The 26,149-nt window shown below is 55.6% G+C and overlaps 1 protein-coding gene across 1 annotated transcript in view; it reads right to left on the bottom strand.

The window, feature by feature from the left end:
- F8 (coagulation factor VIII) overlaps positions 1 to 26,149 on the bottom strand; it is a 28,170-nt gene extending 2,021 nt beyond the window's left edge. Inside the window, exons 1-25 of the mRNA XM_026066209.1 lie at positions 26,001 to 26,149; positions 22,471 to 22,595; positions 22,054 to 22,176; positions 21,589 to 21,801; positions 20,439 to 20,510; positions 19,827 to 19,934; positions 17,798 to 18,019; positions 17,298 to 17,538; positions 15,859 to 16,033; positions 14,762 to 14,855; positions 11,979 to 12,190; positions 11,480 to 11,630; positions 11,068 to 11,277; positions 8,053 to 9,602; positions 7,921 to 8,007; positions 6,968 to 7,830; positions 6,254 to 6,419; positions 5,172 to 5,378; positions 4,347 to 4,575; positions 4,034 to 4,216; positions 3,708 to 3,824; positions 2,700 to 2,771; positions 2,231 to 2,316; positions 1,568 to 1,723; positions 607 to 751 (exon numbers count right to left, since the gene is read on the bottom strand). Of these exons, the coding sequence (XP_025921994.1) occupies positions 607 to 751; positions 1,568 to 1,723; positions 2,231 to 2,316; positions 2,700 to 2,771; positions 3,708 to 3,824; positions 4,034 to 4,216; positions 4,347 to 4,575; positions 5,172 to 5,378; positions 6,254 to 6,419; positions 6,968 to 7,830; positions 7,921 to 8,007; positions 8,053 to 9,602; positions 11,068 to 11,277; positions 11,480 to 11,630; positions 11,979 to 12,190; positions 14,762 to 14,855; positions 15,859 to 16,033; positions 17,298 to 17,538; positions 17,798 to 18,019; positions 19,827 to 19,934; positions 20,439 to 20,510; positions 21,589 to 21,801; positions 22,054 to 22,176; positions 22,471 to 22,595; positions 26,001 to 26,149 (5,956 nt within the window). The remainder of the gene's footprint in view (positions 1 to 606; positions 752 to 1,567; positions 1,724 to 2,230; positions 2,317 to 2,699; positions 2,772 to 3,707; positions 3,825 to 4,033; positions 4,217 to 4,346; positions 4,576 to 5,171; positions 5,379 to 6,253; positions 6,420 to 6,967; positions 7,831 to 7,920; positions 8,008 to 8,052; positions 9,603 to 11,067; positions 11,278 to 11,479; positions 11,631 to 11,978; positions 12,191 to 14,761; positions 14,856 to 15,858; positions 16,034 to 17,297; positions 17,539 to 17,797; positions 18,020 to 19,826; positions 19,935 to 20,438; positions 20,511 to 21,588; positions 21,802 to 22,053; positions 22,177 to 22,470; positions 22,596 to 26,000) is intronic.

The following is a 26,149-nucleotide window of genomic DNA, read 5'->3' as shown; positions in this document are numbered from 1 at the left end:
AGGATACGGCAGRGAGACACGTTGCACACACATGATCGGGTATGCACGTGCGTGTGTGTGCACAGGCTGTTCTCGGCTGCCTCGGAGCCCGCTGGCAGACGTGTTGTGCAGAGCAAAGCACGGCCGCTGCAGCTTGTAGCTGCTGGAGTGTCCGACCCTTCTGCTGTGGAAAGCTGAATAAAAGAGCCCAAAGCACCGCTGCTCTGGGCCATGCCACAGGCCAGAGGAGTCATGMCTTGGAGTGGTGAAAGCAGAGGAAAAGCCAATAACATCTGCCCCAGCTTGTTCCCTCCTCCCCCAGACTGAGCCAGCAACACTCCAGCTACCCCAGGGGAGCCAGCTCTGTCCTGGTGGATGCCCTTTCCCAGCTTAGCTGCTGCTGGAGGCTTCCAGTGGTTTAGGAGAGGAGCTCTCAGCCACGCAAAGCTGTGATGTTGGTATCTCTAAGCCCATAACGAGATTTTCCAGCATTGCTCCTCCAACATCTTGCTCCCATCTCCAGCCTCCTCCTTGCCCCTCCAAAGCCAATCTTGTGCTGAGGAGTCATGAAACGCGTGGCTCAGGCATGGTGCTTGGCATCAGGAGGTCCCTCTGGGTGGGACGTACTGTTCAGATCGCAGCCGATGAGCTCCATGCGCAGCGTGGTCCGGATGCTGTAGTGAGTGGGGTTAATGCGGATGTACCGGGCTATGATCGGAGGATTGAAGCGATTTTCTTTCACTCCAGTAGCATCCACGTTTGCGAAGAAGAGCTGAAGGGAAAGGGAGAGAAGGGACTGTTGTACCAGTAGAAAGAGACCTGTACAGGACAAGGACTAGCAGGGATAAGGTCACTTTAGTTTGACACTTCTATATCTTGCTATCATCTTTACAAGAGAACAACAGCTCTGGGAAATTACCTCAGCTGCAATTCAAACCAACGAAATGTGAGTGGACCAAATCAGGGTGAACCACTAAGAAACAGGAAGGGGAGAAACTTAGGGTCCACCCAAATTAACATTTTTTAAATTTTCACCAAACCAAAAAATAAAAAGGTATCCATCCTGGGACTTTTGAACCTGGGAAATGTTTTGACCACAGTTGGTGGAGGCTTTTTAGACTTTTATGGTTCCTTTCTTCTCCTGTCGAAATGATCAGTTTATGTGTATTCAGGGTTGTGGGTTTTTCCGATGAGTAGAAATCCCCCAAATCATTTGAATCTGCACAGTGTTTTTAGAGAGCCAAATTTGCATTTGGGGTCAAAAAAGATATTCAGGCAAAATCTTTTCTCTAGCTCTAAATAATATGCATCATATTGTTAAGTGGTGTATCTCACAGCCACATGTGATCATGGAAAGAAGTCAGTTAATTCAAAATGAGACAGACAGACACAGACAGGAAGCCCCTTGCAGATCYGTGAGCTACAATTCAGTCATCCCAGCAGTGAATGCTTTCTCCTTCTGCCCTACTTGAACATCTCTAGGGCTCAGGGAGATCTAAACCCTGTGTACAGAGCTTCCCAGCGCTAATCACCCCAAGAGACCCCATTTTGGGAAGACACCATCTTTCTCAAGGCCTGTTCATCTCACCATCTGGGTGCTGGTAGAGTTCCCCTTGTATCTCCTCCACCTTTGCCCATCAAGGCTGTAGAAGACGACAAACTGGGAGATGTAGAGACTGGAGAACTTTTGTCGAGCCCCTTGGGTTTTTATGCCGTGAATGATCATGAGATGCAAAAGGTCCACCTGAGAACAAAACACGGGGATTCATGTCTGAAGGAAAACGCAACCCATATTCAGGCAGTGCATCGTAAATGCGTAGAACTCACTTCCTCATAATATAACTGGGCACAGGTTATGAAACTAGCCAAAATAGTCATTTATAAAGGCACAAGTCAACCAGTAGCTGAGAGAGGACAGGGGAGAGCTCTTTCTTAGAGATGAGCTATTCTCACTTGTCCTTTGGGGAATCTTTGCACACTCCTCTGCTGCAACCGGACCGTTGAGGCGATTCCTCTGCTGTGCTGAGGATGGGTCCGTCGGTCAGGCTGGCCCAATGATGGCCAGACTGACTCATTAGGATCTTAACTAGTAACAGCAAAGCCCCATTCCCTGAAGGGAGAGCAGGGAAACAGCAGGACTTCGCTGGGGAAACACCAGCCATGCGTCCGGTCCTTCCGCACAGCCCGTCGGCCGCAGGCATGCCCTTGCTACACCCCCAGCAGTGCCTCCAGCCACAGCCACAGCTCTTACCTGGATCCAGGCGTTGCTGCGGTCGGTGCTCCAAGCGTTGATGGAGCCAGTGTTATCCAGCCTGGCCAAGCGAGGGGCCCACTGCCCTACGAGGAGAGCACACGGGGGAGATAGATAAGAGAGTGCTGCTGGCTCCAGCTCGCTCCCTGGCGCTGCCTGGCCCAAGGTGGTGAGAAATTCATCCACAGAGGAGCGGGAGCCAAGGCATTCACACCCAACGACAGGGCCTGAGGATCGCCGCTCTCCTAGGGGTTAGTTGCCACGCGCAGGGCCCTGACACGATGGACCAGGCAAGTGGGAAGGCACCTCCAGGTCCCAAGGGGGATCCTGAGATGGGCACGGATGGGAGAATGACCCTCCCAGGGATCCCAGTGTGATAGGGCTTTGGCGAGGGAAATCACTTGAGTTGCGTTGGCTGAACTTGCCCCAAGCTTAGCCTTCTTCCTTGCCGCAGCACCCCYGTACTCACCATACTGCCCCGACGCCGTGATCTGAGAGTCTGCAATGTGGCCAGAGGCCAAGCCAAGGGCACTCTGGCAATCTGCAGCCAAACGGGAGAGGGAAGGGGAAAACCAGGGAGAGTTCGTTAGATAACGAGGCTTTCAAAAGAAAAGCCTAAGTTGGCGAGCAGCCTGCAGGCTCAGGGAAGGTGTCTCAAGCTCCCCCCAAACCCCCCAGGCCTGTTTGCCTTGCACCACGCAGTGGGTTTCAGATGCCTCCCCATCCATCCCTGCATTTTAGGGGTGCTCTAAGTCCTGGCTCGTGACCCCAGCACCAGCAGCAGAGGGTTCCCGGCCTCAGCCGCAGCAGCCTCTCGCCAGGCTGGTGCTGCACCCTCCTGTCCCCATGACCCTGATCTCCCATCCCCATGTCCTCATCTCYCAGCTATGCTGACAAGTGTCTCCTATACCCATGTCTTGCTCCTGGGCCTGTTTGCTGCTAGGCAGCATCTTTTAAAAACAAATATCACGTCGTTAAAGGAAAGCCTGCCTGACACCCCCATCTTTCAATGTCTCTTCTGGTCTGCTGAGCGCTGGGCTGTTTCTCTCTCATGGTAACTATTATTTTCAGAGAAGCCACGTCTTGGCATCATTGCCATACGGCAAACACTTCTGGGGAAAATGTGAATTTGAAATCTTAAACAGATTTTTAACTTCTGGAAATATTTTCTGGCTGACATTTAAGTCTCCTTTAGGAAGAGGAGAGAGCCTGTCACTGCGCGAGGTAAAATATTAGTCTCACAAACCGTTTCCCCCAACGTTTAGTCAAAGTGAGGGAGAAATGTGTCGATTTTGGAATGAGCAGAGCAAAAGGTTTCCCAGGGGAAACCCCGAGAGCCCGGGGTGACAGGGGAGCCYGAGCGCCTCTCGAAAACATGCCGCGTCGTGGCGCTCCAGCCCCTCTGCCCCCGTCCCCTCGGCCACCGCTCCCTGGCCAAGGCTGAGCCAGCAAGCGGGGCACCGACGGCGTCACTCACTCAGGTTGTACACGAGGAAGAGGGCGCTCATCCCGGCTTGCTGGTGCTCTCCCACTTTGCACTCCACCCGCCAGATCCCGGCGTGCGAGGGCCACATCTCCACCGTCCCAAAGACACCTGGCCGAGAACGGAGGGCAGAGCAAAAGAGCCGTGATGGGATGCCGTGGTGCCAAGCGCTGTGCAAGCACAGAGCTAGACTCTTCCAGGTCCACTTCCCTATCCTAGCTCTGCCTCGCCAGGCTTGGCACATTCTAAYGGGCACGGGCATGAAGCCACCACAGCCAGGGTGTGCACGGTAAATGCCCAGTTCCCACGCCGCGGCTCACCGGGATAGAGGTTGTAGACTCCCATGCGATACTCCTGGTTAGTCCTGACGCTGAACAGCTGCCCGTGGAAATGGACGGAGTGGATATCCTCCGTGCTGCCCATGTTCAGGAGATGCCATCGGACCCGCTGCTGCTGAGCCATCACCAGCCCGGGCAGCGTGTCCCTCACGTAGCCGTTGATGGCTAGACAGAAGGCAGTGGTCAGGAAGAGCTAGCTCATGGGACCACTCAGGGTCCCTGACAGGAGCTGACCAGCTGCTTTCCCAGCCTAGCACAGATCCTGGGATGGGAGGGAAAGGGGAAAGGTCCTCACCATGGAAGGAATGGTTTCTCTTAAAGTCAGGGTTGTCCTGCTGGATGCGGCAAGGTGGGCGGCAGTTCCTCTCCATGTTCTCCTGGAAGTACCAGCTTTTGGTCTCGTCAAAGATGGTGAAGAGCAGGGAGAACTCCTGCACAGCCAGCTGCCGCCTGAAAACGAAGCTCAGCACCCCACGGCGGCAGATGATCAGTGGCCCAATGAGGCCAGAGTGAAGATCCTTCTCCTGCCGGGAAGCCAGGAAAAGACAGGTTTGCCTCAGAGGGGGAGGTAGTGCTGATGCCAGCGAGCTGGCGTAGCGCTGGGGAAAGTGGTGGAGTCCTGGTTCCCACCGCAACTGTCCTGTGTACAGGGCCTGGCCTGAGCGGGGTGGCAGGGACATACCGGGCTTCACTGGGGGATCTCCCCTCTGTCCCCAGCTAATAAGGGCTGCACGGTAAGTGTTTTCACCTGCTTTCAGAGGAAGTGGTGTCTGTGCATCTGTCCAACTGTCCAACAGCGCCTGCCCTGCTAATATTGGAATCCAAGGGCCAAATTCAACCAGGTTTGGCAGAGGGGAAATGGATTCAAGAATGGGCATTTCCTACAAGTCTCACAAAAGTTTGCAACTAGGGAAAGGGAAGAAACACAAATGGGGAAGGGAAGGGAAAGCAGCAACGTAACTTCATCACTGTATTAGACAGCTGAGAATCCACACTGCCAAGGGCTGCTTTGAGCACACCACCATAGGAGAAGCCTTGACCCCCCACAGCCAGAGCCCCAGGTGTGCTGCGAGATGTTCAGTCTACCCAGGACTGCCCCGTGCCACAGGTTCCCACCCACCAGGTCCGTGCTGGAGAAGTAAGCCCAGGCCTTGCAGTCAAACTCCTGGCTGGTGGGTGCCATCTGGGGCAGGACTTTCCAGGAGTACTGCCGGAGCTCGCCAGGCTGCACTGCCTCCTGGCCCTGCGTCGCACCGTGCGTCTCCTCGTAGGCTTGCAGCGTGGAGTGGAAGGAGAAGGGCCGTGAGGCCAGATTCTTGAACGTAACCTGTGCCGAAGGGAAAGTGAAGCTGAAGGAGCGTCGGACAGGGCTACGCACAGCTCTTAGGGAGCCCTGGTCCACAGAGCAGGGCTCGGATCCAGTCCCAGCCAGCTGGTGGGAAGAAGGCAGCCGTGTCCCCGGTGCCCAGACCCGCAGATGGGCCCCATGCCTCAGCCAACCACTGCTGAACCCCAGTCTGGGTCTGCAGTGTGATCCTCGGAGGAAAGCGCATCCCAGACGTGTCAGCAGGATGAGGCTGTCCCCTGGCTTAATGGGAGCCCAGCAGAGCTGAGCCAAGGTCAGCTACATGAATTCTCTCCGCAGCCCAAAGGTGCTGAATCCATCCTGGAGAAGATTTCAGTGAAAGCTGGGCAACTTCTCCAGGTATACGAGTCCTGAGCCTGGTCAGGGGCCCTTCACCTGGTCCTTGGGTTGATGCTGAAGGACCTCTGATGGTGAGTGAACCCAGAGCCTGCTCTCACACAGGGATCCTGAAGGAGCTGTGCTGAACCCTGTTTGGCTCAATCCCCATTTCACAATTTCTTTACCCAAAAGGTGGCAGAGCCCAGGAGCTGCCTGGGCTTTGCTGCTGCAGGGAGTGGGTCTGTCTCAAGCACAGGACTTTGCAGCTGCCTTTGCTGTAACGCCTCAAGGTTCCTGTTGGCCCATTTCTCCAGCTGCTGAGGTTCCTCAGAATGGAGGCCCTGCCTCTGATCTGGTGCCATCCGTGTGCCACACAGGGTGCCAGCAGGGCAGCTTCTGCCCCTCAAGCCCTCGGGATGAATCCACAGGAACCACAGAGCCCACAGGCCTACCAGAGGCAGGGGGGAAGGGGGGGGGGAAATTTCAGGGTTTGTAGGGAACGAGAACTTTCAATTCACCATGATGACATCTTCAACTTCTGCCCTGATGTACGGCCCAAGGATGCCCAAGTGCTCATCCAGCTCTCCGCGCATCAGCGGCTGAGTGAAGGAGTTGTCCAAGTACTCTCGGAAAACCACCTTGCGGTACTGCCGGAAAGGCTTCCTCCTGCCGCCCAAGGGGTCCCTGCAGGGATGAGGGTGGTTATGCAGGTTGGGACAGTCCCCTTGAGGGAGGGCAGCCGTGGCAGGGCTGGTGTGGGACCCCGGGTGCAGCCACGTGCGCCCGTGCAAAGTCTGCACCCCAAAGTCCCGCACAGCTCCAGGCCTGCTTCCTCCTCCAGGAGCACTTCTGAGAGTCATCAATGATAGCCTAAACACGTGGGCTCCCTCAAAGCCTTGACTGCATGGTCCAGGCAGGAGCCACCAGACCATGCTCATGGGTGCCCAGGGACAGCTCTTGAGCTGGCCGGAAAGCTGAGCGATTTGTGGGAATCTGATTCACCAGCAAAGCAGGGCTGCTGGGCAGACCCTGGAGGATCTCTGATCCATTTGCAAGGAAGCTCAAGGTCACGAGATACAAAAATCTCTGTGAGGAGAGATGGCTCTGGGAGCATCCTTCTACCAGCCACATTGCCCACAGATCTGTGATCCCACCTGCCAGGAGCCACCGACTCACACATCGAGCCATGCCATGCAGTGCTAGGGGAATGTGCAGGGGCTGGTGGCACTTACGTGGCTTTCAGGAAGTGCTGGGGTCTCTGATTCCCATATTCCCACATCACCTCGACTGCTGCAATGAAATACTGCCTGATCTCCCCCTGGAAGGAACGTGGGTCATGCTCCTCTTCCCCGTAGATGTCAAAGTCCTCCATGGTCTGCTCTGTGTCACCGTACTCATCATAGTCTGGCTTGTCAGTCTTTGGCCTCGAGATGCTGGCACCAGTCCTGTTTAGAGCCGAGCTCCCCAGGTGGTGTGGGGCACGGCTCCTCTTCTCAGCTTGGCTGCTGCTCTCCCCATCCTCCTCAGGACCTCCGAGGCCCTGGACCTCTCTCCTCCCAGCTTGTCTGAGGACGTCTTCCCCTCCAAGCACCTGTYGTGCATCCGAACTGGCTTGTGCATATTTGTGTGGTTTCTCAATAGCGCTGTGGTTGAGAGCGGGGTCACTTGGGGACAGGGAATAGTTCTTGGAGGCCARTTTCGTAGGGATTTCTGCTGGGCTTCGCCCAGATGTGCGCCCAGGTGCATAGTCCTTCTCAGCATCGGCCTCGAGCTGCCGAGGCTGGGGACTGAACCAGGGGCTTTCCTGACCTTGCTGYTCCACAGAGTTTGTCTCCTCCTCCATCAGGCTTCTGTTCTGAGCCTGCTCACTCCAAGGAGCCCTCCAGACTGCATCTCTGCCCTGCTGCCACTCGGCTAAAGCTGGGCTCTCCATGTCCCCAGTGTGTCCCACCGCTCCAGGCAGGGCTGGGTCCCAGTTTGAGGCCGGGTCTCTAGCCACAGTGACAGCCTTCATTTCTGAGCTGCTGGCAGCAGTCACCYTCTTGTTCTCTGGTGTTCCCAGCACAGGGAAGGGGCTCCCATGGGGCTGAGCCCCCTCGCTGATGCTCTGGGCACCCCTGCCTGGGTTCAACCACCCCTTAGGATGCGGTGTCTCGGGGGTCTGGCCAGACAGACCCTGCTCCACTTTGTTACCCTCAGAGAGGGGTTCTCTGCTGCCAGGTGAACTGGCATTTGGAAGACCTGGACCACGCATCAACCCTCCTGCCTCAGGCTGAGGCACTGTCCCTGGGACAGGAACCTCCTCCTCGCTCTCCACTGACCTGGCTTGTCGGTGCCTGAGATCAGGGCCACCCAAGCTCAGCGCTGGACCTCTCTGTTTAAATCTCTCCTGGCTTTTTAAGAAAGCATTTTGTGAGTGCCTCGTTTCATTGGCCACGACATCAGATTTGGGAAAGGCATGACTGTCCGTCTCTGGCAACCCCTTGGCCGCTACAGCATCTTGAAAAACTGCCTCCAGAATCAATTCATCTGTCTCTTCTGTYGTGATATGACCAGAAGGCTCAAGGTCATTGCTGTGCACAAAGGCAGTTTCCAGAGGGCTTGTGCCTTTGGCAGATTTGCCGGCTTCTAGTTCCATGGCACTTTTTGCAAGCGAGGAGTTACTCTCCTCTGGGAAGATTTGACCTTGTACAGATTTGCTGGGTCCCACATCTGACAAAGAACCATTCTCCACTTCAAAAGCTTCAGAAAAGCCTTGTGAAACCACTTCAGGAGGTCTTTTTTCYAGCCTTGCATCTAGCTCCTTTGAAGAATTATTGCTTCCTTCAGTGTGACTCTGAACTACAGCTTGAGAAGTCCTGTTGTCTTCTCTTTTGTCTGAAGATGCTGAAGGATTAGACAGTGTGAAAGAGGAATTACTATCRGTACTAAAGGTCAGTTCTGTATTTATTGTTTCCCTTGACTTGTATAGATTTAAGGATACTTTATCAGTCCCTTTTAGTGACTCGTCTTTAGCACTCTGTGAAGACATGCCTTGAAGCCCTGGATTGTGCTCCAGGTCATTCGGATGGAATGAGCTCCTGTTCTCTACAAGAGGAGCTCTGCTAGCAGCAAAAGAAATCGTTTCCCACAAGCCTATTGTACGTGACTCCTTCTGCTCTCCCGACTGAATAGTTGGTTGAGGTTCTGCTTCAAGCATCTGTAATGTACTAGCAGACTGGATCATCATCCCTTTTACTGGATCCTGCAGTTCTGAGCTTTTTGTCACCTTCTCTCCTGCCAGAGCATCTTCTGGCGCCGGTGTGGCCTGGTGCAGCCATCGCTGACCTGTTTCTGAGCTCGCAGTACCGTGGACCCTTTCACTGACACTTGCTGAGCTTTCTCCAGGTGGGAGAGCCCCAAATCCTTGAACCTGGCTGATGGCTTTTGATAATTCTTCTTCATCTTCCAGGAAGGATTCATAAGACACTGGGTCATAGTTTGTCTCTGGCAAAGAGGACATGGAGATATCAGCTGGATGTGGGATTGTTCCTGAAAATATTGATGTGCCATTTGAAGGGGGATCGGAATTACTGCCATTGCTCAGCAGGGCCCCGTGGCTGGGTTTTGTTAAGCACAGTCTTGGCTTCTCTGTCTCGCTGCTTGAAGAAGTGACATTGTTTGGCCGCTTATTCACACATGGCCTGCGCCACCTCTTTCTCTTAGAGAAGCCCCTGGGTTGTAATTCAAAGGCGTCCTCTTCCTCATAATCCACATAATCTTCCTCATCATCAAAATATTGTTCAGGCTGGCACTGAGAGACTGTGAACTTGGCGTGCATCCCTCGGTCTCTGAAATCAGGGTTCAGGCACCCCAGCATCCAGACGCCTGTCTCCGGAAAGGACAAGAGGACATCATCAGCCCGTTGCACTGGGAAATCAGGAGAGCTGCCACCCCCACGGCATTCCCTTGCTAGCACATCCTGTATGCTAAGGCAGCCTCCAACTCGTGCTAGTGATTTCCTGTTTTCATAATCCCTAAAACATCTTCCACCCAGACTCACAAGACATCAGGGTTGCTGGCAACATTAGAACCGCTCCTGACAAGTAATGTTAGCAGGGTCGGTGTTTCCTGACAGAGCTAGAGAGCTATGTGCACCGGCAAGGCCTCAGCAGCAGCTTGGCAAGAACCAGTTAATACAGTGAGAATCTGCAGTGCCTTCAGGCTTATTCCCAGCAGCAGGGTAATCACCATCATCCACCCCCAAAGACATGCCTGTGCTGTCAAATATAGCTCTCTCCCAGACCCAGTCATCACGTCTTTCCCACTCGGGGAAAACGAAACGAATACCCAGCCTCTTGCTCACATCCCCAGCCAACGCGTTTGCTGCCCACAGCGCCTCTCCTGCAGGTGACAAGAGCGGATGGGGAGGGATGTAATAACCACGCTCTGACGCTGGAGTGAGCTGTCATCTCCTGCTAGCGGAGCTGCTTGCTTTGTTTATATCGGCAAGCAAAAAATCAGAGCTCAAGCGGATGAAATGTTTGGCTGGGATTTAGAAAACTGCCTAGGCTGTCTAGAAACCGTGTCAGCTTGGCTCAGCAGCAGCACTCCCAAGCCTTCCCAAGGCCACAGCCTGCGACGGGCGTCGGTGTTACCCTTCGGGCAGGGCCCTGCTTCCTCCCCGCAGCAGCATCGGGGTATGTGGGGAGAGACGGGCTGTAGCACTGCGGTGCCCCCAGCCCTCCGGGGTGCAGGAGAAGCAAGCCGCTTGCTAGTGCTGTCCCCAGCAGCACTTCTGCCACCCTGCGTGGCCAAGGCTCCTGTCTTTGACAGCAAGTCCCTGAACAGGGCATGTCGGGATTCATCACCAGTTGGGTGCTGGKACCCACAGCCACGTGGCAGAGAGGGCTTAGACATGATTAGACACATGACCAGCACATCGGTGTCTGCAATCCAGCCACAAGCCGTGCTGAACCCACAGCGAGGACAGCACTGCTGCTCCGCTCAGCCGCCGATCTCCGAGCCAAGGGCACACAGGCACGAGGCCCATGGGGCTCGCGTTACTGCAATCAGTTTATCAGCTTGATACTGCACGTGTCCTTAACGCACCCTAACTATGAAGTCAAACACAGTAATTTAAGCCCTTTCTTTGGTTTAAACTTTAGGGGGATTTTAGTCATTGTCTTTCACTTTGCCATTTCATCACCACATCCATTGTTCATCCTTTGCTCGCAGGGCTGCTGAAACACGATCGGGTAGTAGAGCCCAGCACCACCACGACTGAAGACGCTCACTCATCTCTCCTATGATACCCAGCCTGTAGGTTTATAGAACAGCCCGTGTTACTAACCTGGCTTTTCCAAGCTCATGAAGACCGTTTCTCCGGAAAATGGGAAAAGGGTAAGCACATCCTCAAAGACCGTGTTGCGTTTGAATGTGTTTCCCATGAAGAAGACAGAGAGGAAATCTGTCTGGGCCCCAACGCTTAGGACGTACCAGTACACAACTTCATTCAGGCAGAGGTTCAGTTGGAGGTTGTCAAAGACAAAGCCGTTAATAGCTGGAAAAGAGAAGGGGGGGGGGTGAGACATTTCAGCAGGGCTCAGCTCTCCCACGGTTGCTGCGCTGCTGCATGTTCCCTGCACGTGAGGGGTGGCTTGGGCAAGTGTGCGGGGCTTCAGTTCATCACCCGCCCTCAAGATGCCTGTGCCCTGGAGCAGAGATGGAGGCTTTTGTGGGGACACCCTGGCTCAGGCACTCACTGTGCATCACGTTGGAGATGTAGAACTGGGGGTCCTGCGTGTCCACATGGGCTGGGTCAGTGCAGAACCGCTGGATGTTCTCYGCCAGATACCAGCTGCGATTCTCATCAAAGACCGAAAACAGTACCAACCTCGTCTCATCCGACATCATCTGGAAGGCAGAGAGGGAAGGAGTAATTCCTGGTCTGATTAGAGAGGCCCACAGGTCCCAGCGTGACTGCTGGGTGGATGTGAAGTGGTTTACTGCTCGTTCAGAGGGGTTAGGTCCACATTTGGAGAGAATGGAGCGTGAGAAGGAAGATGGGGAACGCAGGGGGATTGGGACTGAAGATGGGGTTGAAGAGGGCAGGAAGAGAAACTACAGGCAATTTTGGTTTTACCAAAACATTCCACCCACCACAGATATTCCAGCTTTTCAGTCTGGCAGTTAAGGTGACAAAGCATCCACCTCTCAGAGGAAATAAGATGCTCTCTCTCTGCCGCACCTGGAAAGACCCACCTGATTTCCCCTCTGATCCATGGATTTCTTAAAGCAGATCAAGAGGGGGCCGATCAGGCCTGAGGCCGTGTCTCGGGTCGGGTYGATGGAGCTGTAGTAGAAACGGGTGAGGCAGCGAGGATCCGCCTGTGTTGGCCCGTCCTCGGTTGTGACCCTCCAGCTGTAGGTGAACGACTGCCCAGGGAGAACAGGAATGTCCTTCACATCCCTAGCTGGTAACACACAGACAAAGGGCAGATAATGTTAGGTCAGGGCTGTTCCTGCAAGGGGTGATCCCGCTCTATAAAACAGTTCAGAAAGGAGGTTTCCCAACCACACGAGCCACATGGAAAACTACYGAAACCCAGGCACAAAGGCGTTGTGGTGGCACAAAAGGGACTTCTCTTCGGATGCTCCCGAAGTCACTCGAATCCCAAGGTGGAGCTTGAGCAGCAAGGACACACAACACAGGTTCTGCCAAGCAGTGCAGACATGCTGGTGCCATCACGCGATGCAAGATCCCAGGGACAAAGGCTGCCGTGGGCATCGGGACAACCCAGCACGAGGGACGGAGGTGACAGTCCAAGTTCCCCGGGCACGCTGGGGAGGCATGCTGGCTGCTAGCTCCCGCAGCAGTCCTGGCTGCTCACACAGAGTTTATCTGGACAAAAGGAGCCCCTGGAGCCAGCTGAGGATTGAGAGCTGTGTGCCTACGCTTGAAAGCCCTTGGGACTAGCGCAGGCTGGAAAGTTTGTCTGCTCTGGCCTGACTAGGGGAGTTTGCAGATGACGGTACAGAGCTGGGCAGAAGGAGTAACATGGGTGAAAAACAAGGAAAGGTAGAGTTTTAGCCGAACACAGCCTAAGACCCTAAGAAAAGCAGGGAGGACATGGGAAGAARTAGAGGGAAAATTCAAATACAAATAAATCCAGGCCCACTCAACAGGTTCTTGCACTGACAYGGCCTTTCGAAAGACCTTTGTCTGCTCTAAATGCCCAGCCCAGCTGTGAAAGCATGGTTTCCCCAGCTCACATATCAGTCAGGGGCAGGAACAGCCCTTTTTGTCTAGACGCCCCAGAGTAGCATCCCCCTTGGCTCCAGGACCACAACTCGCCCACCTTCACTGAGCAAGTGGCTGGCAAAGTTGGCAAGCTGTGTCTGACCAGGGGGACRTTGGCAGCGGGGCAGGGACAGGGCTCCCTGCTCCCTTGCGTGGCTTGACTCCCTTAGTGCTGCCATCCGATGGGCTGCTCTGCCCTTTTGACTCTCCTGAAGGAAAACCTTAATTTAGATAGTAATGGGTCACAAAGATGAACTAGTTCTCTAAACTCCTTAGCGGCTGCCGTCCCGGTTCTGCCACTTCTGCTGCAGCGGAGGAATTTGTCCCCAGTCTCTGCAATTGCCCCCATCGTTGTAACCCTCCAGAAAGCGCAGGTATGGGGGTGGGGGGAGGGATGGTGTGCGATTTTGCCCTGGCGGGATGCAGGGTGGATTTGCAGGAGCAGTGTCCTTGGGAGCATGCTGGCAGGATGCAGGATGGCCTTGTGCAAGCAGCATCCCAGGGAGCATCCGGGCAGGGGACAAAAGCAGTGCTGGGAAGGGAAGGTGGTAACTCAGCAACCTCGGAGCAAAAAACCACAAAGCCCCTCTCTGCCAGGAGAGGTAGAGTCTGAATCACAAGGAAAACCCCGCATTAAACAGGGCAGGAGGGAGCCCAGGGAAGGATGACTACGAGCAAACTGGCAAACGCTGGCAGGATCAGCGACGGTGGTTGCAGCCCACAGGTCGGCTTGCTGATGTCATGTCAGGCCCAGTTCTCAGCCCTGCTTTTGATCTCATGATAGTTTTATGCCTTTGACACCGTCAGTGTGGTGGAGAGGAGAGTCAGGGCCGTGGAGAAGAGCTACCATACACAGTGGTGTCTGCGCTGCACCCTGGGGTTACAGGCAGCAGGACTGACGTGTGGTGGCTGCATGAAGCATCCTCTGAAGGGTATTAACTGCCCCAGTTTGTCAAACAGTGATTCATCAAGGCAAGCAGCGAGCTGGRACTCAGACCTTGTTTCTGATCCCACCTCTGACACTGCTTTGCTGGGTGACCTTTGGCCAATCTCCCGTGTCTCGCATCTTGGTTTCCCCATAAGGCACGCCCAGGGATGCTGACTTCCTTTGCAAAGCACCGGGATGCCACAGGGATGCAGCATTTCCAGGGAAAGTGATCTTGCACTAAACGCGGGTGCACCTGACGGCAGTCACCGGGGACGTGCACGGGCGCCGGGCCAGCTCTGTCTGCCGTCACGGCGGAGAGCTCGGGGAGCTCTGGGATGGCACTGCACTGGGGAAGCCTGGCAGGGCTCTCTCCTCAGTCCCAGCCCATGGGGGATGCTGACGGGACTGGTCCTGGGCAAAGACTGCCCTGAGGAAAGGCCTGTGCACCGGATGGTGATTTTGCTTCAGGCTCCTCTGCTCCTGAAGATAGGTACTGGCCAGGAAGCAAAGCTCTCTGTAATCTCATCAGAAAATTGAGGCCTCTGCGATGGACCATGCAACATGGTCCCAGGTCCTCGGCTGACAAGGTCCCCTCTTCCAGCCCATCACGCAGCCTTCCTTAAAGAGGGGGTTACACAGCACCAAAGGGGCATTAACCAAGAACTGACGTCATCTCCGGGAATAGCAGGGCTCAGGCACTCGGGAGGGATGAGTTAGCCGGTCTCATCACAGGCTGCAGGAATCTCTCCTGTCCCAGGAGAAGGGACAACCGGCCAACTGACCTCCTTAATTCCTGAGACCTCCCCACAGCCTTACCTTCAGAGACCTTCACGGCGTGGTATGGCCTTACGCTGGTGAGGCCGTGAGGGTAGATGTTGTAAGGCCGGCTTGCCAGATTCCTGAACACGATCTGAAATGAGAATGGCCAACAGGAACATTTAACACTTTGAGTGTCACGAACCCTTGAGGTTCCCCTCGGGACCCTCGCAGGGAGGGAGCTTGACTCTCGGGAAACGCTGGGCAGCTGCCCTCTGGAATCAGCTGCTTGGCAATGTCCAGAGAGGAGCGAACCTGGAGGTGTCTGGGACCAAGAGGGAGGAGGCAGAATAGACGACATGACTGTGTGTTTCTCTACCAGTCTTTCCTGGAGGTGCCAGTTTCAGGCACATTTTGGGAGGACATGAAAACAGCGGATTTATTAAAGGGCAGGTTGCTATATTTAGTCTCACTTTCTGTATGAGACAGAAGAGCTCTTTCAACCCATAATGCCTCAGAGGACCTAGACACTGAGCACACACAGCAGTCAACAGCATCAAAGTGCTCTCCACTTCACCATGTGAAGCCCTTTATTTACTTCCTTAAATAGCTCTGCCAGGGCTTTACCACAGGCATTACCTTCAGCTCCATGCCCACARCCACATGGAGAGCCCCAGGCAGAGAGCGGAAATGCAAAGCTGCTGGAAACCATCCCATTCCTCCTAGCAGCAAACAAGTCAAGTGGTCAATTAAGGGATATGGGGAGATACGAGCAACAATCCCCAGTACCGTACGGTAAGAGCACACAGATGGAGAAAAGTGGAGGATGAGAGGACACTTTTGTCTTAGAGGAAAGTGCCGAATAGCATGTTCTGTGGATGAATGCATACAATTCCTAAGATGACTACAATGAAGTCAAACCAAGGGAACTGGGCCAAATCCTGTGCATCTCTGCTGAATTCACCAAGAGTTTTTATCTTTAGGTTTCAACAGMATCTTTCCTTCTGGTGAACTTTGGACATTACCAAACACAACAGATCTCATCAAGGATCTATGTAAGACCCTAGCCACAAATAAAGAGCTATTAGGAGGCATAGCATCAAGCTCTGAAAATCCTCCTTCCAGTACCTCTTTGTGGAAAGCAATCCCTCCCTTACCTTAAACTGGTCRCCAACTTCTCCCTTAAGGACAGGCCCCAGAATTCCCTTGTCTGGTTGAGCTGACACCTTGCGCTTCTTGAAGGTTGCATCCTCATACTCCACAAACATGACTTTCTTATACTTTGAACCAATCCGCTGAGGACCAGCCTCCAGAAACAGACTCGTGGTGTTTCTGCAGGAAAGACGCAGAGAAAGAGCAAACGGCCACATGTGGGATGCTGTGACACAGGCGCAGTAAGCAGCACGGCAACGGTCRTATCGAGAGCAAGAACCTCCATCTTCTGGGGGCCTGCACAACCTCTCTGGGGACTGCCAGTGCAGAGACAGGAGCACCCATCCACATGATCACAATATGGATTCTGGTCAATAACATTACAAGCAATACTCATCGGTGTTGCAGGAACCCGAGGGAAGCCCAGCTATGGGCCAGCCAGCTGCTGTATGAAGGCAAAACAAATAGATATTTCCTTCCCGGTAGGACATCCCAGCCCCCTTGAAAGAGCACCCAGCGCTTCTTTAAGGGAGGAACCTCAACCAGGCTGCATACTAGCAGCCTTGGGCTTACACTCTTCTGTCCTGAAGAGAAACGATGACTGTGAGAGCTGAGAGCCTGGCAGGTTGTTCCTGTGTCAGGGAGCACCCCAGGTGTGCAGAGATAACACTCAACAGAGCAGATGTCTTTCCTTGATCAAGCCAACTCCTCCCCAGGCCCAGCAAGGTCAGCCCCAAGCTGCAGAGGACATCTCTCCCARCTTGCCCTCGCTTACCCTGAGAGGGGCTGCAGGCTGTAACTTGTGCAAAACACACCCTGCTCCAGCTGAGATCTCCATCTGGCAAAGAACCCTATGACCCTGCTACCAAGTCAGCCCCAAACCACRTAGCCTGCATCAGCAGAGTTACATCGGGACTGGTGACAAGTGTCATTGCCAAGCAGTGCTGACTAAGGTGTTTCTGCTGAGATATCGCCCTTGCATCACCTCTCCCTGAAGGAAGTGGGGCAGCCTCAGGAACTAATCGCCTGTGCTATCTAGAGTAGGACCTTCCACAAAGGGGAACTCAACCCACATCCCYGGGCTGCAAAAGTACAGGCAGCAAGCACGCATCCCTGCCGTGTGGGGCCCTCCGGCTAGGAGGGTAAGATGATTCACCACCTTCTCTCCCTGCTCAGAGGGCGCTGGCCCTGGAGACCTGGGTGACAGAGCTGCCTCTGTGGGGCATGGACAGTGGCATTTGGGAAAACGGAGCAAAGCAGTTCCTGATCTCCCGTGGCCTCCCCAAGACCATCCTTCTGAGTCTGTACCTTTAGCATTAATGAGAAAGGACAAAGCTGTCCGGGTCAGGCAAAAGGAAAGCAGACTTCTGGGAAAAAGGGGAAAAGATGGCAGAGCTGCCTCGAGGAGCAGTCCTTTGCGGTGGCCGCACAAACTCGCTCTCACCTGTCGAGAGATGCTGGCTTCACCGGGGCATAGTCCCAGTCCATTTCCTCAGCTGCAATGTAATGAGTCCAGGTCACAGGTTCTTCCTTGGCAAAAGAGCGCACTTGGATCACATGATAAGAAGCTTCCTCATCTTCTTCAGGGTACTCCATGTCGTCTGGCTCGTCTGATGGCTCCCCCATCTTCATCAGGCGCTCCTCCTCTGGGCACTCTTCCACCTTCACAAAGGCCTCCATGCCAGCTGGRTTCAAATGGGCCGGGCAGAAAGGGTCACAGTGACTTATCTGCACAGACATTCRTTCCCCCCAGCTTTCTGCTTGGGATATGTCCTGCTCTGCTACTATCCTCATCAAATGTGCCACCTTGGTCCAGGGCCAGATTCTATGTGGCTGTAACTCTGCCCAGCAAGAATGGCCTGGGAGCGGCATCACTGCACAGAGCCCCGAGCCCAGGCCATCTCCCAAACTTTTTTCCCCCAATCTCTTGCAGAATAAGGTTACCTTGCTGATGGGATGGTATCTGGCAGAACATCCGAAACCAGCCGGTTGTTCCTGGCATGGTCTGGGCTGTGAGATATGTGGCAGGGGAGATTTCYAGGCTGCTGAGACGGTGGTTCCTCACCAGGAACGTGTGGCCTTCGAGGAAGATGGAGTGTACTTCTGGCCCAGTGCCCAACCCAATCACGTGCCAGTAGACCTGCTTCTTGAGGCACAGTGTGAGACCTGACAGGAGAGAAGGAAAGCACCCCCACCGTCAGCGCTGCATCCATCCCTTGTCCCGACTCTCAGTGGTGCAAGGATGCAAATCCTGAAGCGTGCTGAGCACAGCGCCCTGCCCCACAGGGTGATGGCTTCAGCTGGCGGGGGTGACTGCCTCTGTGTCTGGGTGCTGTGCATACAAACTAAGGAGGTATAGGTGACCCCACCTATCCRGCAGCTCCCACCTATAAGTTAGCTGACAGAGGTGTCTCTAGGGAGGACCCAGCCTGATGCTTTTCCAGCTTCAGCAGTCATCTGGAAGTAAATACAAAATCAACCGCTGCTAAAATTGGGGAAGACCCACTGACTGGCACCGTCAAATGTAAACGGGGAATGTGCGAACAAAAGAGAGCCAAAGGCCACATCATCCAGCTGAAATAAGGCCAAATTTACAGAACAGGGGACTGGACCCTGGGAAGGGACTGAGGGACGCGTGCTTGTGTGAGCTCACTGCAAGATGCAGTGGCAAAAGGGGTAAATGAGGTCCTTGATTCTATAAATAGGGGGAACAGGGAACTGGAAAAGGGAAATATTTGCCTGGTCACAGCACTGGCAAGGCAAGCCTGATATTAAAACATTGCATCCAGGGCAGGGCTCCAGTATGTCTTCAGTAGGAGTTGAAACACCCAAAAAAGGGCACAGAGAGGTCACTAGATTTATTTGAAGGCTGGAGAAAATTCCTTCCTCAGAGAGATTCAAAGAGCTCAGTCTACTTAGCAAATGGGAGATGACTTGACTGTGTTGTGAAAGTATTTTCCTGGGAAGAAATTACTGTGTGCCAAAGGGCTCTGTAATCTAGTGAGAAAGAGAATGACAAGTTCCTGAAAGCTGAAGTTGGACAAAACCAGATACAGAGACAACCACTTGTCTGCAGCGCTGAGCACCATAGGTGGTTGSAATAAACCCCAACAGCCCGGGAGGAGACAGGGTGGAGGGTCCGCTCCTGGGGCCGTTGGGAAGCTTTCCACTGAACGCCTTTCAGGTCGGGTCCCACAGCCAGATGGGAGTTGCTGGGCAGAGGGGTAATGCACTGTGCCGGAGCGGCTGACCAAGAAGTCTGCTCAGCTTTTAAGCTCCATGGATCCACCAAGCCAGGGAATTTAGGGGAGTTTTGCTTTTGCCTTTTATTAGAGAAAGTTCAGACCCAGGTGGGAGGTTTCAGGGTGTGCTTCATCAGGGCTGCTGGTGGTAATGAGTCTCCTGACAATATTTTCCAGTTTCCCTTGGAGATTTTCACTCCCAGGTAACTCTGGACTTTCTCCCAGAAGAATACCAGAAACTTTGCCAGTGGTGCCAATGAGAGCACGACTGACCTTTTCTTTTGCTTGATGGAAGCTCTCCAAATCCCATGGAGGTGTGCTGTCAGAGCCAGGTTGGTTGGTGCTGAATTCTCCCCTCTCCCCTCTACCTCCAGTCTAGTTCACAAGACCACAAAAGAGGAAGCTCTTTGCTATCCCTTCAGCTTCTGAAGACCTCAGAGGAGGTCAGTATCCACCACGCCTGGCAACACAGACAGCAGGAAACAGGTCCTGCCCCAGAAAGCTTCACTCTAAGTGAGCAAGGAAGATAAAGGAGGGAAGACATGATATTCCCTCCATGGGTGAACACACTGCCTAATAGATCCATCACCTGGAAACCCCCTTGATGTCCCTTCTCACGTTCTTTCACAAGCCACCTCGTCCCCCGAACTTACAGACCTCACTACATCCCTGTTCCCAGGCCCAGCATCTCTTGTGTCCTCCTTCCCTTTCACTGGTGCATGGGTACCTACCAGGCAGTGAGCCATTAATGTAGCCGTTGATGGTGTGCAGCTCCGTCCTGTTGTGTGCCAGGGGCTGAGCAGCTTCTGGGGAGCTGGCCTCAGAGTACCAGCTTTTCCCTGCGGAGAGAAGACAACGCAGCCAGCTTTCGCTTGAGAACATTTCAAAGAATTACAAAACCTTCCTGCCATGGTAAGACAGTCTGAAAACCAAAATCCGGGGAGGTCAGTGATGCACAGCGTTTATTGAAAATCCGCAGCGGGCCTGGCCATGGTCCTGTGCGAATGTGGCTGCGACCACCACATGCGATGGAGCATTACTCGCCACCGGCTGCAGCTCGCGYGATGGGGACGAGGCCAGGGCGGGAACCAGGGGAGGGCTGCAAGCTCCCCGCACCTGGGACACGGAGGAAGGAGCTGCAGCATTGCACTAGGAGCCCAGGGACTCCTGCTGCTGTGCAGGAGCTTGGCTGGGTGCCTGTGCAAGGCTCGAACACTTGGGAGGCAGTGCGGGAGCAGAGCAGCTGCGCTCACGCCACAGTCAGAACTTGGGCCCTGGACCAGGCTGAATTCAGGGGCTGACACAGGGTGACAGGCCCAGCCAGGCCACTCTGGGGCAGTTACCTTCATCAAACACTGCGAAGAGCATCACAAACTCTTGCTCTGCATTCCGGGTCCCATCACTCGCCAGGGTCCCTGCAAGACGCAACAGGTTCGCTTTGAAGGTCAGCATGTGCCATGCCCATCTYCCCAGGGAATCCCCTTTCTCCCCTCCCAAGAACAGGTAAATCAAGGCCAGGCTTTGCACCGCTTGTTTTGTCCCTTCTCACGAGGTCACTGGCTGACACAGAGCTGTTTCCAGCCTGCRCTCCCCAAAAGCCCACGGCTGAGAGGCAGCTGCCCTGGCAGGCACCAAAAGGTCAGTTTGTCCTGCCTTGGCTCTCAGGATTCAGTTAGTCACCTGGAACAGCCCGTGGTATCTAGCTCCCTCCTCAGCACCATCATCTGCACTAGCCGTCTAGACTTTCTTCAGTCAGTGGAGAAACTCCTTGTGGCGAGTCATCCGAGCCACAGCAGACGGCTACCTTGGGAGGAGATGACTCATGCCCTAGATGTGCCAGTCCCTCTCCGGTGACTGCAAAGGGGGTCTGGACAACTACCTCGAGGAGACAGCTCAACCAGGGGAGACTGATTGCACCCCAGGATCACGTCTTGGTCCATTGCATCCCAGAGTATTAAAAATCATCATCTCCACATTCACCAAAGGAGAGGACTTGGAAGGAAAGCAAGCACAGGTATTGTGGACTAGGCAATGTCCTGTGCATGCAGCCTCTCCCCTGCCTGATCCTTAACCCTTGCCAATACAAACTTTCCTTTGGTTCTTCCAACAAAGCCCATTTGGCAAAGTGCCCCGGCTGACACTGAACGAACACAGCTTGGTGAAGCTTTGAAGGGAAGACAGACAAATATCTATGCTTCCATACCAATTCGTCTTGTGCATATATAAGATTCCGATACAAGACAGAGGATTTTAACTGAAATYTTGTAAAGGAAAGAGAGAACCTTGTTTCTTCTAGCAGTGAAATCCAAAGGTCATTTTGCTCGTGGGCAGAGAAGGGACTCTTTGGGGGAAAGAACCAATCCCCAAATGTGATGCTGTTGACCACAGCTCACTGACCCCACTGTCGTGTTCAGCCTCTGGAAGGGGTCTTCAATTTTTCCAGTTTTCAATCATGATCATACTTGACCTGCCCCTGTCCTGCGCTGCCCTTACCAGGTCGGCACACAAGCAGGGCTCCGATCAAACCAGAGTTGGTGTCCTTCACGCTGTCGGTGTTGGAGGAGTAGGAGTGGGTCAGGCATGGGGAATCACCATCCGTCGGACCCTGGTCTTGCTGGATTTCCCAGATGTACGTGTACATCTTCCCTGGATCCACCCTGTCTCCTTCCTTCTCCAGCTGGCTGGTCTCATCCTCATACCCTGCCCCTAAAGGCAAAGGAACAACCCAATTTCAGTGAAGCTTCATCCCCTTGCATGGCGTGTCTTGCCACAAGGACACAGACTCCACATCCCCAGGGACAGCTGTCCCCAGGGGCAGCCCCACTTCCATTTCACGCTTATCGTGTTGGAGAAGGTCACAGGCTTTCCTATTGCCCCGAGGGCACTGAGCTCCCCCTTTGCTCCTCGCATCCTTGTTGCATTCCTCCCGGCGGCAAGCATCTGCGAGGCCGGACTCACCCTCCGACACCTTCCAGTAGGACACACCAATGGCATGGAGGTTGTACGGGCGGGAGGCCAGGTTCTTAAAAGTGATCACCACCGTGTCGTAGACTTCTGCTCGGATGGTGGGGCCCAGGAGACCTGCAGGGGGAAGACGGCGGGGTGAGGCGGCTGGGCTGTCAGCACTGGGACCAGGGGAGCTTGGGCTTTCCACTTGCACCATCAGTGGCCGTCCCCTGCACAGCACAGCAGCCTCAGCTGCTCCAGCACCAGCAAGACTCACCGCACCCCCAGCGGCTGAGCCATACTGGGAATTTCCCAAACTCTCCTATTCCTGGCCAAAGAGCTGCTAGTCTCAGCCGCCTTCCGACCCAGGGTAAATACAGCCGCTGTCGCGGGGGAGCTGGAGCTCACCACGCTGCAGGTGCTTCTTACCCATCCACGCCGGCTTGCGTTTGGGCTGCGTGAACGAGGCATCGGGGTATTCCACAAACACGGCTTTCCTGTACCGCGGCGGGACACCGGGCGTGGGAGGCGGCGGGTCCGGCCGCCCCGACGCACTGCGAGAGGAAGGAAAAGCCAGCGATGACCGCGCGGCCTTGTTCACCCAAGGGCTGCGAGCATCCTCTTCCTCCCCCTTCCCGACAGCTCGCCGCTGCCGTGCCAGCCCCAGGCATCGCTCACCCTGTTGTGTCCCCCGCGCTTCCTGACCGCTGTCAGGTGTGCTTGAAAACATCTCGCTCGGCTCACTGATGCTAACGGGGCGGTGATTAATGTCACGGCATTAATCACCATGGAGTAAGAGGCGATGCCAGGAGGCACCGCGCCATGCCCGGAGGATGCGCCAGCTGCAGCAGCGAGCGTGCACAGCCGCGGGCACCGCCGGCTGCCAGAGCTGCCTGGCTTCACGCTTCCCCCGYGAGCTGGAAAACGGGGTGCAGCAGCCCTGCGGCGCCGTCCCCCTGCACCCTCGCGTGGGGCGGCCGCCTCCCGTAACCYCTAGCTTCCTCCCCGGCTCCCCCCCGGAAGAGCGACGGTGTCGGGCTGCACGGCAGGTTGCTGCAATTCGCTCGGTGGTTAGAGCGACGTCCCCAGATTCATTTCTTTTCTGACCTAACTGGGATTTACAGCCAGTCCCTAAGAAACTGCTTCTTGGAGTGGGAAGATAAAGGAGGCTCGAATGTCGTTCACACCCCACCTATCTCTGGTGGCCACTTTCTGTCTGTAAGCGGCTTAACAGACTCATTTTCCAGCAGGAATCCAGCGCATTTATCAGGATAACAAAGCTATTAATTTCTCCAGGGATTTTACAGCCTGCCTTATCAGTCCCAGCCCGGGGACTGAGACCATTTCCAGTAAGCAGCCTTCCAGCCTTGTTTTGTTTGCAGCAAAAGCCAGGTGGTATTTTCTTCTCCCTTCAGAAATAGCAAGGCTGGCTCTCCCTCTATGACTAAGCCTTCATGCAAGTAGCAGCTCCCTGTTTGACTCTTCCTCGAGTGGAAGAGGAAGGAGCCAGGGTGACTCAGAAGTTTATAGGAAAGGGCAACGCATGCACTCACCCCCGGGCCGCTGGTTCGAAYCCTGCCTGCGCAGGCAGGGCGCTGTCAGGAGCGCACGATGGGCAAAGCAGGGTTAGAGCTTGCTGAGCCCCGGCTGGGCTCGCGCCTTTTCCCCGGGCATACCCAGCTCCCGGCTTTGCCGTCGAAGCCATAACCCTCCGTCCAGGCTGGGACACAGCGCCGGTCTCCCGGGCTGAACTCATGCCAGGAGGCAGCAATGTGCCCGCGCTTGGGTTGGCAGCCAGCAGGAGCACAGCTCGGGGCTGTCCGSTGTCGGGAAGCTGGACCTTAATCTTGGCTCGCAGAAAACCCAGCTTTGGAAGTACATCTCTGAGCTATGAGGGCCTGGTGCCGCTAATTTGGAAGCAAACAAGCCAGAAATCCCTCCGGAGCCGGTGGGATTTCACTGGCACAAAAGCAGTCCCATGCCCTGCGATGCCGCTGGGCTGGTCGGGAGCAGGTCCTGGGGCGCCGGAGCAGCAGAGCCCACCTGCTCCCGGAGGGGACGAGGGAGTTCGGGGCGAGGGCAGCTGATCCAAGCACTTCTGGCAGCGACTCGACGCTCCAGGTCCCCACGGACTTCCTACCCCGAGAGCAGCCGCGGCCGAGGCGGGGAGACAAGTTCCTGGCGCCTTCGATCCGCATTGTTAGCCGGACTATCGGTTCATCTCGCGGAGCCGGGGGACAGCCAAGGTAAACAGCCCGCGCCGCTGCGGCACTCCGGGACCGTCTGGTCCCGCTTGGCCACGGGCTCTGAGCCCTGGTCGAGACCCCGTGGCCTCGGAGGACGCGGTGTTCCCGGCACYGACCCTGCCGGCGCCGGCACCTGCCGCGGGCCAGGAGTGCCGGGGCGTGCCTGATCACTTGGAAGGAAGAGGAGGAATCGAAACCGAGGGGACCACGTAAGCGGCTCTGGTGCATCGTAGCCCGTTCATTCATCAGAGCCTTCCACACGCACGCCGGCAAAAACACAGGGCGCGTAAAGGGGTTTCAGAAGACCTCCAGGAGGTGCACCCTCGTGGGCTACCCTCTCTTGCCCTTCTGCATCTGCGGCGGCTGTTACGGGGTGCAAGGAGGGAGGGAGAAAGGGCCGAGCACAAGATACCGTGCGGTTGTGCAGCCCCGAGGGAGGATAAAAACGGTGTAGAGGGGATCGTGAGGTTGGAACGGTGGGAGACCAGCGACGGGAGCGGGCAGCCACGAAAACCACTGCTAAAACCAAGAGCTTTGGAGTTTGAGCCTCCGCAGCCCCGAGGTCGGAGTCACACGCTGTTGCAGATGCTCCGCTCATCCCTAGGGCAGATCCAGCTCYGTGAGTCAGTCCCGTGTCAGCAACGGCGCACGCGTGTGTCATTAAAGAAATGTCAAGCCAAGGGGCCAAATTAACAGCCTGGGTAACCTCAGCTCCACCACATCCTAATATATTTGAGCGCAACGTTAGGGATATGGGGGGTGCCGGATACGGTTTCCCGGAGCCTGGCTCCTAGCTGCTCGGCACGGCTCCTCGCCGCTCGAACCGAGACGGAGCTGCGGGCCGCTCTCGGCTGYGGCAGCGCCGGGCCAGCGCCTCCCCGCTCGCAGCCTGCTGCCGGGGATGCGGCGCCCGGGGAAGGGGCTGCTCCGCACGGCTTGAAGYGCAGGGGAGTCAGCAGCCCGTCTCCGCTCCCTGCGGCTGGTTCGCACCGGCACGCGCCCGAGCCAGCTGTGCGTTTCCGAACAACGCCAGCCCGACGCCGAGCGGTGCCACCGCCACCTTTTTCCATTTCCCGCTCGCAGAGGTCCTGCCCGGATCACRAAGACGGGCAACCACYGCACCTCCGCCCTCCCCGGCTTGCGTGCAGGCATCAGTACGTGCCAAAACACTAGAAACTACGGTCATTCCCTAAGGGGGAAACATCAGCCCGAGCAACGTAACGTGGGCAAAGATACAAAGGGCGAAGAGCCGGGTCTCCCGCGGGGCCGGCGCAGCGGGGCCGCGAGCTAGGGCAGGGCAGCACGGACGCTGCCTCCCCACCGGCGTCCCCGAAAGCAGCGCGGACGCGGAGCAGGGAGCTGCGCAGAGGGGAAAACGCAGGCTGGAGAACCGGCTCTTGACCCCGGCTACAGCGTTTAAAGGTCACTGACAAACAGCTATAATAAAGCAGTGCCGGGCGGCAGGGACAGCAGAGACTGCAGCTCTCGCTGCGGATTTATCCCACGCGCACTGCAAGGGATTGCACTTAGTGACTCCCCATCGCACGGAAACCTCCGTCCCCTGCCCGGCCGGCAGCCCAACGCACCCACCGCCCGCCCAGGTGCCGCTTCGCCCTGCCACCCGCGCTCGGGCACCGTCGCTTCCCGGGGCCCGGCGAGGCGGCGGCATTCGCAGYGTGCCGGCTGCCGGAATCGCAGCAGCGAGAGCGTTACCCTGCCGGCGCCTGCAGCGTGGGGAGCAGGTCGCTGTGCGCGTAGTCCCAGGCGGTCTCCGCCGCGGCRATGTAGTATCTTCGGATGCTGCCGGCGCTCTCCTCGAGCAGGCAGAGGAGCACGAGGCAGCGCAGGGCTCCGGCCAGCAT

This window comes from Apteryx rowi, unplaced genomic scaffold (genome assembly GCF_003343035.1).
Source record: "Apteryx rowi isolate R43461 unplaced genomic scaffold, aptRow1 scaffold_24, whole genome shotgun sequence".
Taxonomy (NCBI): domain Eukaryota; kingdom Metazoa; phylum Chordata; class Aves; order Apterygiformes; family Apterygidae; genus Apteryx; species Apteryx rowi.
Note: the sequence above shows the minus strand (reverse complement) of the source record. Positions and strands in the feature narration are given on the sequence as shown.